This window comes from Manis javanica, chromosome 8, assembly GCF_040802235.1.
Source record: "Manis javanica isolate MJ-LG chromosome 8, MJ_LKY, whole genome shotgun sequence".
Taxonomy (NCBI): domain Eukaryota; kingdom Metazoa; phylum Chordata; class Mammalia; order Pholidota; family Manidae; genus Manis; species Manis javanica.
The window spans coordinates 24,455,529-24,470,463 of NC_133163.1; the positions used below are offsets into that span (position 1 = coordinate 24,455,529).

The window sequence follows — 14,935 nt, forward strand, 5'->3', positions numbered from 1 at the left end:
GTATAAGAAAGCTAAAAATTACAAGTTGAGTAATGTGTCCTAAGATACCTAGTGTCAGAGTTGGTATTCGGACACAGGTCTGTGAAATGCCAAAAGCCATGTTCTTTCTGTTCATGATACCATACTGTATCCCAAGATGTATCTACAGTCTTCTGAAAAAATTGTGCTTTTCAGAACTCATGTGTTTTCTCATAGACACCTTATGTATAGATGTCTGGTTTACAGATCAGCTCCTCACCCTAAAACAAAGATGCCCTAAAACAGAATGTGGCTGAGCTATTTTGTTTACAGTGGAAAACAATCTTGTTTTAATAATGGTAAAGAGAGATGATAATGGTTGTCTCTGAGAAGTAGGACCTCATTTACTTAACTTCACTTTTCTCACTATACTCCTTATGTCTCTAGAATTCTCTATAATAGCATGATTACCTTTTCTCAAAAATAAATAAAATTAGTTAAAAAATGCCTCATTTTACTAAAAACAAACTTGTTTGCTCTTAGCATGTGAAATATAGAGAGGCTATCCTCCAGCCTAGGGAATGTACTGGATTAGAGAAGGGATTCAGAAGGAAGGTTTTTATTTTGTCCATGCTATCTCTTACTTTTGTGGGATGCTAAAGGAGAGAGGAGATGTGATGGCAGCAGGGTCACCACTGAGAGAGGAGCCGGTAAACACTGGGAATGGATGGCATCACACGGGAGAAGGGGAGGAGAGCATCAAGAAACAGGAAAGGAAAAGACCTCTTCAGTGCTAGGAAGGCAGAACCAGTCAGCATGTGGATTGAGGGTTATGTCCTGGGAGAACCCAGATATGGCATTCTTCTCTCTCTTCTCAACCATTCGGCACCCCGCCCTCAGCTCCAGGACCACAAGTTGACCAACCCTTTTCCTGCCCTGAAATGCCTACAAGTTAATTCATCAAAGAGATATTGTTATGAATTCCTAATGCAAGCAAAGCTCTGGTCTTCAGAATGAAGTCTAGTAATGAGGTCAAACTAATTTTCATTATTGAAAACCAGAAGAAATTTAAAAATTGCTTTGATTCTCCTTTTTTCTGCCCCCGTACATCCCTAAGAGACTTTCAGCTAGAGTGCATTCACATGTTGACTTTTTTTTTACATACCTCAGTTATGACTTCCTTATTATAAGTTATAGCTTACTTGAGACTTACTGTGTTGTATGGTATTTTAATTACTTGTTTACAGGCCAGTATCTTCCTAATACACTGAGTTGATGGTGGTACTGGCTGATATGGGAGCTGAAGTTTTATTCATGTATTCAAATTAGGAAATCTTTACCTGAAAGGACCTCTCCTAGTATCAATGCAGTGTAGAGATCTGGTAATTGACATGCAGAACTGGTGGGTCAGGGGGAATTCTGATTGTGGTGTAGACAGCATTCCTGACTGAGGGGATAGTATAGGCATGAGGAATGTTTGGGAGAACCTGAAATGTGAATGTATGAGAAATTGTGTTTTAAATGTCAAACTAAATGATAGGCAGTGAGGAATCCTGAGCAGTTTTTGAGCAGGGGCTGACAGAGTTGGCACAGCTGGTGTGCTCTGTCAGAGTGTGACAGATGAATGGTACAGTAAGGGTGCACCAGAATTACTTCATGAATGAGTCATTGTCTTTGGAATTTGTTTCATGTTATCAGAGGGTAAGTTGACTGTTTAAGTATTGGGGCTGCCTCTGTGTACTTAACTTTGTGTTACAGAATTGGAACGCATAGATTTTATTAAGTAGTTTAAGAGTTTTGTTGAGGAAACAAATACTTCATTCAAACTTACAGACTTCTGCAAAGCACTGCACAGGTAAATGGTGCTTGAATTGTATGCAGATGGGGAACAAAAATATAAACTGAGTAGCATACAGTTAACCAAGTAATAATTCTAATAGGAAATTGGGACAGAAGGGGACATTTGCTTCCACAGTTTGTTTTAGAGAAGGGCTGTACTAATTTATTCAAATTCATTTCAATAGGATTTTTGTAGTAGATAACAGTAGCAGGTAAAATGGCTGAATTCTGCCATTTTCCTATAAAAACTCAGCTTTTAAAGGAAAAGGAAGACTTGTTAAGCCTTATGCTAGATCATTTGTTTTCTGATGCTGTATTAGATATAGTGAGGAAGGTACTGAAGCTTTAAAGTGTTAACACTAGAAAGAGGTAAGAGAAAGTGCTTGCTCTCATAAAATGCAAATGTTTCCACTTCTTCATTTCACTGTGTCATTCCTAGTTACGTCCTCATTCCTTCACAGAAGAGAGCCCATTTTAATTAGTCATGCTGGTGATTCTTATGTTACTTTAGGTAGAATTGAATCACAGGGTCCCACTAATAAAAATGAGTTAGCATGAGTTTGTTCTATTTTATATAAATTGCATGAAAGTCTTGGAATTCTTTATGCCTGATCCTCTGTTATTAGTGGTGTTTTGGATGAGAATGTTGTTTTTCCCGGTCTGTGGTTTGTTTCTTTTTTATGTGAGGCAGAACTAGTCTACAAACGTGTGTGATAGATACAGCAAAAACTTGAATTAATAAAAATGTTCTAATATCCAGAGAGGAAATGAGAAAATATCTAGAAGGCTCAGGAATAAATTATGGTAGGTAGTTACCACACAACTTACTAAACTCTGCAGTTTGCTCACAATCAGATATTCAAAAATGGGAGGGATAGGATGCTGGGAAAGGACATTATATGTCCACATCCTGATAGTTTAATTTTCAAGATGCAAAAGAAGGAAACCGATTGAAATACATTGATAGGAATTTCTGGAAGGATTTTATTCTTGACCTCCTTCAGAAAGAGCTTACCACGAACATTCTGATAATTATCACTTTAACAGTCTCTTCGAAAACTCTTAGCATAGTATAGTTGCTTGATGTATTAAGCTGGGGGATTATCAGTTGGTTCCACCTTTTTAGTTCTGTGGATTTAAAAAGAGCTCTACATCTTTATTGAGATGTAATTTACATACTATAAAGGTCACCTGTTTAAAATGTACAATTCAGTGGTTTTTATATTTACAGAAGTGGCAGCCAGCACCACAATCTAATTTTATAACATTTTTGTCATCTGAAAAAGAAACCCCATACCTATTAGTCACTCCACTCTTCTCTCCTCTTCCCCTGCCTAGGCAGCCAACCAGTAATCCTGTTTTTGTCTTTAGATATTTCATACAATGTGTGCTCTTTTGTGTCTGGCTTCTTTCCCTTGGCATAATATTTTTGAAGTTCATCTATGTTGTAGTGTATTTCAGTAATTCATTCCCTTTTATTGCCTAATCATACACCTTTGATCAGCAGTCATCTATTTTTATTCACTCTAGGGATTCCTCACTGTAAGAAGCTATAACCAAAGTAAACTTTTTGAAAGAGTTTTGTAGCACATCACCACTTTCTCCCTTTGCACTACTCATAGTGCTTAGTTCGTAAGAGTTTCCCTGTCACCTGTTGGGCATTTTTGTTTGGAGCAACAGTGTAGCTTTTTCTTAGGCTTTTTTTGTCTTTTGAATCTTGAGGCTTTTATTTCTTTATTCCACTTTCCTTTTCATTCAGCAGTTTGGAACTGATTTTTACTATTAACTGAGAATGTAAAAGTTAAAGAACTGGTGTCCTGTCTGACATATCCCAAGTCCTTCCACATTTAAATTGAGTACTGTTAGGGTATTAAAGTGGTAAACTTATTTTTTTAAAATTTTTTTATTAAGGTATTATTGATATACACTCTTATGAATGTTTCACATGAAAAAACAATGTGGTTACTACATTTATCCATATTATCAAGTCCCCACCCATACCCCAATGCAGTCACTGTCCATCAGTGTAGTAAGATGCCACAGATCCACTATGTCCCTTCTCTGTGCTACACTGTTTTCCCCGTGATCCCCCACACCATGTGTACTAAACATAATACTCCTCAATCCCCTTCTCCCTCCCTCCGCACCCACCCTCCCACACCCCTACCCTTTGGTAACCACTCCTCCCTTCTTGGAGTTTCTGAGTCTGCTGCTATTTTGTTCCTTTAGTTTTGCTTCTTTGTTATACTCCACAAATGAGGGAAATCATTTGGCACTTGTCTTTCTCCACCTGGCTTATTTCACTGAGCATAATGTCCTCCAGCTCCATCCATGTTGTTGCAAATGGTAGGATTTGTTTCTTTCTTATGGCTGAATAATATTCCATTGTGTATATGTACCACATCTTCTTTATCCATTCATCTACTGATGGACACTTAGGTTGCTCCCATTTCTTGGCTATTGTAAAAAGTGCTACAATAAACATAGGGGTGCATATGTGTTTTGGAATCTGAGAAGTTGTATTCTTTGGATAAATTCCAAGGAGTGGGATTCCCAGGTCAAATGGTATTTCTATTTTTAGTTTTTTGAGGAACCTCTATACTGCTTTCCACATGGTTGAACTAGCTTACATTCCCACCATCAGTGTAGGAGGGTTCCCCTTTCTCTGCATCCTCACCAGCATTTGTTGTTCTTAGTCTTTTCGATGTTGGCCATGCTTACTGGTGTGAGGTGATATCTCATTGTGGTTTTAATTTGCAGTTCCCGGATGATTAGTGATGTGGAGCATCTTTTCATGTGTCTGTTGGCCATCTGAATTTCTTTGGAGAACTGTCTCCGTATCCTATGCCTATTTGTTAATCAGGTTATTTGCTTTTTTGGGTGTTGAGGTGTGTGAGTTCTTTATATATTTTGGATGTTAACCCCTTGTCGGATATGTCATTTACAAATACATTCTTCCATACTGTAGGATGCGTTTTTGTTCTATTGATGATGTCCTTTGCTGTACAGAAGCTTTTTAGTTTGATGTAGTCCCATGAATTCATTTTGCTTTTGTTTCCCTTGCTCGAGGAGATGCGTTCAGGAAGAAGTTGCTCATGCTTATATTCAGGAGATTTTTGCCTGTTTTGTCTTCTAAGAGTTTTATGGTTTCATGACTTACATTCAAGTCTTTAATCCATTTTGGTAAACTTATTTTTAAATGTTGGTCAAAATTTAGAAAATGAAGTTAAAACATGATAATAGAATTTGTGGATCCTTGAGACTACCCATAAGCCCTCAGTAGTTCTTAGATCCCAGTTTTAGAAATCATATTGAAGTTCCCTTAGGTTTTAAGCTGTATTTTAGGTGTAGTTATATGTCTCACTAAAGAATTTTGAAATTCTGTGACAACCTTTGTAGTAAATAACTAAAAATATAAAAAAGTGATCTGCCCTACTTAAATCTGGCCATTCAGTAGGGCCTGCCCCTGTTTATTACACATTCAGTTGTGACTGTTAGAATTCTGGTGAGTCAGCTTTACATCAGTTTGTCCTTTACTAGGTCATTCCCATTTAAAATGTGTTATTTCTCCTATCTTAAAAAAGGCCTTCTCTTGATCTTACTTTCTCCTCCATCTTCTGCTCCGTTCTTTCTTCTGTTTAGAGCAAAGTTCCCTGACATCTGTTTCCAGTGTCTTGCTTCTCACTATTTACTGAACCCACTCCAGTCAGATTTTTGCCCCCACTGCTTCAGCTAAAATGATTCTTCTCAGGGTTGCCTGTGATACCTGTGTTGCGAAATAGTCCTTTTAGTCCTGATAGTCCTTTCTCAGTCTTTACCTTGTTTGGTCTGTCAGCAGCATTTGACACAGTCGATGAGTCTCTCCTTCCAGAATCATTTGTTCACTTGTTCTCCGGGACATTATAATTGCTTGGTTTTTCTCCTGCCTCTCTGGCTATTTTCTCTCACTGTGCCTTGCTGTATCCTCATCTGCCCAACTTCTAGATGTAGATGTGAGTGTGGCTGTCTTCTTCCTTAGTCTTGTCACCTGTGCTCACTCCTCTTCTCTAGTGATTTCATCCATTGTCATGGCTGTCGATACCTGTGTGTGCTGATAACTTCCAGATTTGTATCAGGTGCTGACTTCCTTATTGAACTGTACACCTGTATATCTAGCTGCCCACTTGACATCTCCACAAAGGCATCTCAGAATTTACATATCTGAAAGTGAGCTGACATCCTCTGCTAACCAGTTAGTTGTCTTCCCCATCTCCATGAATGACAATTTTATGACAGTTGCTAAGGCTAAAAACCTTGGAATTGTTCTTGATTCTTCTTCCTGTCACACACCACATGTGGCCCATCAGAAAATCCAGATCCATCACTTCTTATCAACTCCGTTTTAACCTGGGTGTCATCTCCTACTGCTTAGTAGTCCCTCACTCATCTGCTCCAGCCACACTGGCCTCTATGCAGTTTCTTGAACATACCAAGTATATCCTGCCCTTCCGCCATTCCATTTGCCATTTGCCTGCAGAAAGCTCTTCCTTCCGGTAGTCTTTTGGATAGTTCTCATGCTTTCTTTTCCTTCTTTATTTTACCTGGCCACTCTAGCTAAATTTTAACATGACTCCAGCATTTTACCCCCTCCTTGTTTGATTTTTGTTTCCATTAGCATTTTTTAATGTCTATCTAACATACTCCATATTTTATACATTTGCCTCATTTAGTTGCTGTCTCTTCCACCAAAATATAAATTCTACAAGGGCAGAGATTACTGTTACCTTTTTGTTTACTACTTAAACCAGTACCTAGAAGAGTGCTTGGCATATACTAGACATTCAGTAAATATTTAAGATTGAGTAGTGTTGTGAGTGGTGGTTATACAATGAAAACTTTTGAGTCTTTTGAGGTATTTACTGTTCGTGTGTGTGTGTGTGTGTGTACATACGCACATGCAGACACACATGACTCTGTTTTAGATCTAAGGGGAAGTGTCTTTAATATTGAAATCTCTTATTATGCCTTCATGGATAGCATAGGAACAGCAAGGAAGTGGCTTCTTGTCTATAACATTTAAAACAGGAAAGAACAGTAGTATCTTATATGAACAGTAGGGAAAACTCTTAACAGTAGTTCAGAGTTCTTAGTTAACAGTCTAATAACCTTTCACAGGTTATTCACCTAATTTTCTTCATTAAACAGGGGTGAAGACAACATTATTGATTTATAAAAAATACCCCTAGCTGTATAATGCTTTTTAACCATAGGATGACTCCATCGTCAACACTTGTTCATGCAGGCAGGAATTCTTCAGGATTTTTTTTCTTAAAGTTTTGAAACAATTTTGTCATGTTTCAGCTATTTTTAGATTTAACTTATGAGGATGTTTCCTTTTCTAGAATATATGTCACCAAAATAAAAATTCAAAATGCCATGGACTTTTTTTTCACTAACCTGTCTTTGGTATGTAGTAATATGTTGGTTGTTACCATGTCTTGAAATATTTCAGCAGTACTGAAATACTGCAGACGGTGTTAGTGTGTTTTTAAAGAGAAGATTTCAGGTGTGTAGCCTTCCGTTTCAGTGTCTGAGTGTTCTGAAGCGCCATGATTTTTTCCAGATAGACAAGTGTCTCATTACCACCAAAGTGGATTTTCTTGTGATGTTATGTTAGGTAGGCTAAGTAAGTTGGGATATGCATTGTTGAGTCAGGCAGCTCAACAAACTCCGTCACATAAAACTTACAGAAAAAATCATATGCCATGGAAATGCATGGGGTTAAGAACATGGACTTTGGAATTAAAAGACCTAGATCAGTTGCTGGCCCTGCCTCTGGCTAGTTCTCTAACTTGAAAAACCATTTTGCCTCTCTGAAAATAAGAGTAACATCTTCTATAAGAGGGTGCAGGGTTGTTTAAGAGAAAATACATGTGATTTTGCAAGACATCTTAAGTACTTAGTAAATGGGAATTCTTGTTGCTAATGTAATTATTCATTATCATCATCATTTCAAAAATATTTGTGCACATGTGTTGGGCTAGAATTGCTCTCAACAAATATAGGCAGTTACAAAGTCAACTTCTGAAAGTGATAATACTGAGTCACCCCTTTTTCTCTGTCATCTTAAGGCCTTTATATGCACTAGAATAAATGGTACCTATTTTAAACAATTAGGATGCTTTTCTAGAAAACTTAATCTCAAATAGGCTTAAGCAGTAAAGGCTATTTATTGGCTAATTTATAGATGAGACACTATGTTTGTTAAGGTCTTCAGTGATCCCTAATTAAGAAATCCATGAATTTGAATTCTTCTCTTTGAGGCAAATGGTAGAAGTCACTTAACTGGTGAGTACTTCAAGCCCAACAGTCCAGAGTGTAGCCTCATCTAGGTATTGTTCTCTACTTGACATATGTGTATCTGTGCTGATATATGTGGTATGCACAAGGTCTTCAGGAAACGTGTCCAGGAAGAGTACATCAAGTTCAGACAGTGCAGGAAGGCTGTTTGAACTTGACTCTGTCCTTGCTACTCACCTACCAGTTAGATACTCTCACTGAGCAAGCATCTCTTTACAGTATTGTTACACTGTATTCTAACTTTATTCATGTGTCTCTCCACTACACTAAGAGTTCGTTGGGAATGTAGAAGTTGTATCTCAGTCATTTTTATCCCCATTGCCTGCCTTAGTGCCTGCAAAGCATGGGTCAGTAAATGTTTGTTCGGTGACAGAGCAAACAAGTATTAGGCTGGCCCTGACTAGTCATTTCACAGTGACTAAACTGAGGAGAAAGAAGAGGGAGGTGGGAATGTTGAGTGGGATGGGAATAGGCGGGGTAATGGGGGTGAGCTGAGGGTAGCAATAGTGGGAGTGTCATTGTTTGCATAAAGAACACTTTGTTCTTTAAGAATCCTAAGGCTAGCAGAAGTGTTCTATAAAAGGTATTTGAATAAATGATTGAAAAGATAATTCCTCCAATTAAACCCTAGTCCTAGAATATTTAAGTGTATGAGTTATTTTTGGAAACAGATACTCACATTGCCTAGAACTTGAACTCTGAATAGTGACCCCCTTCCATGTTTCTTACTTCATTGCTAAGTGCAGGATGTTCGCTTAGCTGCCCTTCAGATGTCTCTATTAAACCTTCTAACTGCAGCCAAACTGCATCCCTTCTTTCCTAACCACAGACAGCTATGTAATGGTTACCCAAAGCTCTACTTCATTCCTTTTGATAGGACAAGGCTAAGTTTTTATGATGTACATATAGTAAAAACAAAAAAGATTGCTTTGTTGCTAATAAAAATTTGTGATGGAGTATCTGTCAAGTATTTAACATTAAATACATTAATATGCAGTGTTTAGAAAGGTTATAAAAAAATGAGCTCAAGAAGAGTTAGTATGTTTACCCTATTTTATGTGAATTGAAAAGAAATGGAGATGATTTTTGTTCTTCTTGTTTTTTCTTTTGGGAAATAGATGCATGGTGAATAATAGCCAAAGAAGTCCTTAATTTAAATTTAGATGTCTCTGTTCCAGTTTTCAGCCATCCAGTATTCTTGTTGGACGAGACAAAAGCGATAAACTCTTTCAGTAATACATTTCCAATTGTAAAAGACACATTATTTGTGGTTATTTTCTCTTTAAGGAAATGTAAATGCTAGAACCAATAGAGAGAGAGATGGTATCAGGCACTGCACATTCCTAAGGGTACTTTCTGATTCTGCTCAGCTTTCAGAAGATTTTATCTAATGTAAGGTTTATTTAGCATGTTAGAGTCCAATGTCATAGAAGGCTATTAATCTTAAAGTTTTATATAATCTTGTTTAGCAATGAAAATCTTTTACAGAATAAGGCCTAAACTTTGAATGTTTTGATTAACTTACCTAACAGATTAATTTAGATTGGCATCAAGCTCAGATCTGAGGGCTAGGAGCAGTGGTTTGCTGACTGTAGTAAAACAGTAATAGAGTTTTCTTTTGGTTGGTTTATTTTATCTTTAGGAGTTGAAAAGGTCTCATGTGATCTAGTCACGTTGTTCTGAGCAATGGTCATACCACATGGGACATCATAACATTATGCACTCATTTTTAGCTTCACTGAGATGTTATTTATTTATTTTTTTTTGAGAGGGCATCTCTCATATTTATTGATCAAATGGTTGTTAACAACCATAAAATTCTGTATAGGGGAGTCAATGCTCAATGCACAATCTTTAATCCACCCCCAGCCTAATTCTCGTCAGTCTCCAATCTTCTGAAGCATAACGAACAAGTTCTTACATGGTGAACGAATTCTTACATAGTGAGTAAGTTCTTACATGGTGAACAGTACAAGGGCAGTCATCACAAAAACTTTCGGTTTTGATCACTCATTATGAACTATAAACAATCAGGTCAAATATGAATATTCGTTTGATTTTTATACTTGATTTATATGTGAATCCCACATTTTTCCCTTTATTATTATTATTATTATTTTTTTTTTAAATAAAATGCTGAAGTGGTAGGTAGATGTAAGATAAAGGTAGAAAACATAGTTTAGTGTTGTAAGAGGGCAAATGTAGATGATCAGGTGTGTTCCTGTAGACTATGTGTTAATCCAAGCTAGACAAGGGCAATAATACATCCACGGATGCAGAAGATTTCTCTCAAAACAGGGGGGATGAGGTTCTAAGCCTCACCTCTGTTGATCCCCAATTTCTCACCTGATGGCCCCCCTGCGACTGTGCCTGTGAGATGTCATTTTTTACAGACTTAAGTTTTAGTATAACTTAATCTCAGGGAGGAGAGGAAGGGCTTTAAGTCCCCCTGGTCATGGGAATTCATCTTGAGAATCTTTTTTTCTTTTTTTAAAATTTTTCAAAAACTCCTATCCAAAGAAAGAAACCTGAGAAGGTGTCTTTCTATATAATCTGCCTTTCAGTGTTTCTTGATTTTTCACTCTCCTTTGGGTTTGTTTCATTTTGATCTTTGAAAATATGCAGAGGATGGAATCTTCACTTTGGAATTATTTTTCTAATTTGAAACTGGAAGCAGGGGTTTTTAATGGCATTTCTTCCACTATATTACTAGGGTAGGGGCAGAAGAGCAGTCTTTTTGAGGTTATTAGGAAGGAATACTTGGAAGGTTTAATGACAGAATTGTACAAGTAAGGTTTATTTTTATGAGGCCTACTTCATTAACTTAAATTCTTTGGTTCAACCTTCATGCAGTCAGACAGTTAAATCTGCAACCATTTCATATAGGTCAGCCATCAAAGCCAAGTTGTTTTAAGATAAACAGAGAACTGGTGTCTTTCCAAGTGTTTTCCGTATCAGTTAATTCAACATAATTGACTTCTCCTTCTTAAGTGCTCTTGCATAACAGAAAGGGAAGTTGTAAAATTTTTAAAGTAGCTCAGTTAAATTTACAGTATTTCACCATTTATTGGCAGGACTTTGTGTCATTGTATCAAGATTTCGAAAACTTCTATACAAGGAACCTCTACATGAGGATTAGGGACAACTGGAATCGACCCATCTGTAGTGTGCCTGGAGCCAGGGTGGACATCATGGAAAGACAATCTCATGATTACAACTGGTCATTCAAGTGAGCCTGGTTGGGAAATTATTTCTTGACAACAATAAAAAAGAATTTCTTCACTTCAAAAAAATACTCTATTGCAGATTGAGTCATCTGTGAAACAGGAGTAGAAGCTGAGAATACACGATTAATTTCCTTGAATATTGTCCAGTGTTTCTGACATTTTTATAATACATTTTTCTATTACATTTGATACTGTGTTAGATAATAGTTGGAAACAAAATTTGACTTAAAAAAAGAAAAGAAAAACAAAGAAAAACTGTCTTTTTATTATGTCATTTACCAGAATCAAGTATCTGATATTTCTGGATATTTTGATTTCTCAAATGATTGAAGGATAGATGGAATGTTTTTACTTAAGTGGATTGACTAGATAACTTTTCATATTTGTAAGCTTTAATTTGTTGGACATTGCACAAGTATTACATAGTTGCATTGTCATTATTTAAGATTAAAAAAATTATTTAAAAATACAGGTAAACCATAGTCACGTTGTTATCAAAGATTTAAAAAATTTATTTAAAGATACAGGTAAACTGAAGATTCCCCATGACAACTACCTTCTGCACAAATCTCTACTGCACAGAGGTGACCATTGTTGTCTGTTCATTGTGTGTCATTCTTCCAGATGTTTTCTGTGCAGTATGTATATACTGTATCTACTGGGGTTTTGGGAAGGTAGTTTCTGATTTTTACAAAAATGGGATCATTCTATAAAAATCATTACACATCTTGCTTTTTTTACTTGCTAACATATTGGTAACATCCTTCTTCTATATATTCACAGCAGACTCCTTATGGTGACTGCTTAGTATTCTACACAGTATAGATGTTTATCGTGCATAGCAAGTTGGGCTACATCATCTGGTCTTAACCCCAAAATCTCAGAGTTAAAGCAGCAGTTATTTCTTGTCCACACTTAATGCCCATCCTAGGTTGGTGGGCCTCTGAACCATGTTGTCCTCTCTTAGTAGCCCAGGCTGACCTTCACCATATAAAATATCACTGGTCCTTGTGCCTGGGGAAAACAAGGTAAATAAATTGTGTAGTAACTCTTAACAGATCCTTATGTATATATCCTTTCATATGAGTATGAGAATTGCTGAGGCCAAGAGTGTGCATATCTTTTAGTGGATAAATACTGCTAAACGGTCCTCCAGAAAAAAGTACTCACTGATATTCTTATCTACAACGTATGAGACTGTCCTGGCCAACACTGGATATGGGCAGTTTTTAAATATTTATTACTATAGATGAGTGAAAATTGATATTTCATTTTTCCATTTTCCTAATTGGTTATGAGTTTGAGCTGCTTTTCATCTAGACCATATTCTCACTACTTCTGACATATGGTGCTTTTTTTGTATTAACAATATATTTACTATCACATGTAAGTATTAGATTTGCTCATTTTTCATGAACTTTTATTTTGTTGAAATACAGGTACACAGGGAATGTAATTAAAGGTGTTATAAACATGGGTTCCTATAACTATCTTGGATTTGCACGGAATACTGGATCATGTCAAGAAGCTGCTGCCAAAGTCCTAGAGGAGTATGGAGTTGGAGTGTGCAGTACTCGGCAGGAAATGGGTGAGTGTGGGCATGTTTGGCCAGCAGATGTTCTTAACTTTTCACTCAAAAGGGAATAACACTGAGAAGGAGCTAGAATATTAAAAATCCAAATACACACTTTGCTGTGTAATTTAGATCAGGTAAAGAATGCTTTATTTTTCTGAAATGCTGATGATTTTTATGCTTTCAACACATTTTGAGACATATTAATCTTTTCCATTATCTTATACATACAGAATATCTCTAGAAAACTTCCATATGTATTTGTTTCATTTATAACTTTTTGTTGACTTTACTGGATTTTGCAAATGATAGTGGTTAACAGTGTCACTAGTCCTGAGCCCATGAGCATATAAGGGTTAGTCTGTTTCCATACTGGTAAATTGGGACTATAATTCCTACCTTTTGGGCTGTAACAAGAATTAAATAAGCTAATTCATGTAAAGCGCTTGCAACATGGCAACACTCAATAAATATTGAACCTTTTTTTATTACATCTGAAAATGTTAAGATGAACAGATTCATATAGAGATTAAGTTTATTTTAGTTCAAAGGAAAACTGCAAATTCTCCCATTTTGTTCCAGACGATTGATAACCATCAAAGTTACAGAACCATAGAAGGCAACTTTATGAGTATGTACTATATTCCAAAACTTAGTGGATTAAAACAATGATTCATTATCACTTCTCATGGATCTAGAGATTGGCAAGTGCAGCTGGGCTGTTCTCACTCAGGGTCCCCAACGATGTGGTTGCGGGAGCACTGTGCAGTGTTGACACACAATAGTCATACTTTACATCTTTATGGCACTTCATGTTTAATAAATTGCTTGGAGGTATTTGATCCTCACAACAGTGTCATGAGGTAGGTAGAGCAAATACTATTATTTGTATTTAACAGATGAAAAACAGGCACAGAGGTTAAATGACTTGCTTAAGCTTTAAGGACACACAGCCTCCAAGCTTAACAGTCTTCTTTCTCTGCATCTTTTCTCTCTGCATGTAGCCAGTATCATTGATCAATCTTATTCTGTCCTTAAGGATTTGAGCACTGAAGTAAAATCACAATGCAAAGTGAGGGAGGTGCTTTTTTTTTAAAGGACATGTTAAATTTGCTGGTTATACAAAACCAGAGTAATCATGACAATTTGGTACTGGCAAAGAACAGACCCACAGACGAGTGGAACAGAATAGAGAGTCCAGATATTAACCCAAACATATACCAGTCAGTTAATATATGATAAAGGAGCCATGGACATATAATGGGGAAATGACAGCCTCTTCAACAGCTGGTGTTGGCAAAATTGGACAGCTACATGTAAGAGAATGAAACTGGATCATAGTCTAACTCCATACTCAAAAGGAAATTTGAAATGGATCAAAGACCTGAATGTAAGTCATGAAACCATAAACTCTTGGAGGAAAACATAGGCAGAAATCTCTTGGACATAAACATGAGTGACATCTTCATGAACATATCACCCCAGGCAAGGGAAACAAAAGCAAAAATGAACAAGTGGGACTATATCAAGCTGAAAAGCTTCTGTACAGCAAAGGACACCATCAATAGAACAAAAAGGCATCCTACCGTATGGGAGAATATATTCATAAATGACAGATCCAATAAAGAGTTGACATGCAAAATATATAAAGAGCTCACGCACCTCAACAAACAGAAAGCAAATAAGCCAATTAAAAACTGGGCAGAGGAGCTGAACAGTTTTCCAAAGAAGAAATTCAGATGGCCAACGTGAAAAGATGCTCCACATCACTAGTCATCAGAGAAATGCAAATTAAAACCACAATGAAATATCACCTCACACCAGTAAGGATGGCTACCATCCAAAAGACAAACAAGAACAAATGTTGGCGAGGATGTGGAGAAAGGGGAACCCTCCTATACTGCTGGTGGGAATGTAAATTAGTTCAGTCATTGTGGAAAGCAGTATGGAGATTCTTCCAAAAACTAAAAATAGAAATACCATTTGACCCAGGAATTCC

The 14,935-nt window shown here is 36.7% G+C and overlaps 1 protein-coding gene across 3 annotated transcripts in view; it reads left to right on the forward strand.

Annotated features, from left to right (window-relative positions):
* Positions 1 to 14,935, forward strand: part of SPTLC2 (serine palmitoyltransferase long chain base subunit 2) — a 127,861-nt gene that overhangs the window by 25,448 nt on the left and 87,478 nt on the right. For all 3 annotated transcript variants that reach the window (XR_012133743.1, XR_005061721.2, XM_037019836.2), the window contains exons 3-4: positions 11,211 to 11,365; positions 12,803 to 12,951. Coding sequence is in view for 1 of the 3 variants with exons in the window: in XM_037019836.2 (XP_036875731.1) it covers positions 11,211 to 11,365; positions 12,803 to 12,951 (304 nt within the window). In the remaining 2 variants the exon portion in view is untranslated. The remainder of the gene's footprint in view (positions 1 to 11,210; positions 11,366 to 12,802; positions 12,952 to 14,935) is intronic.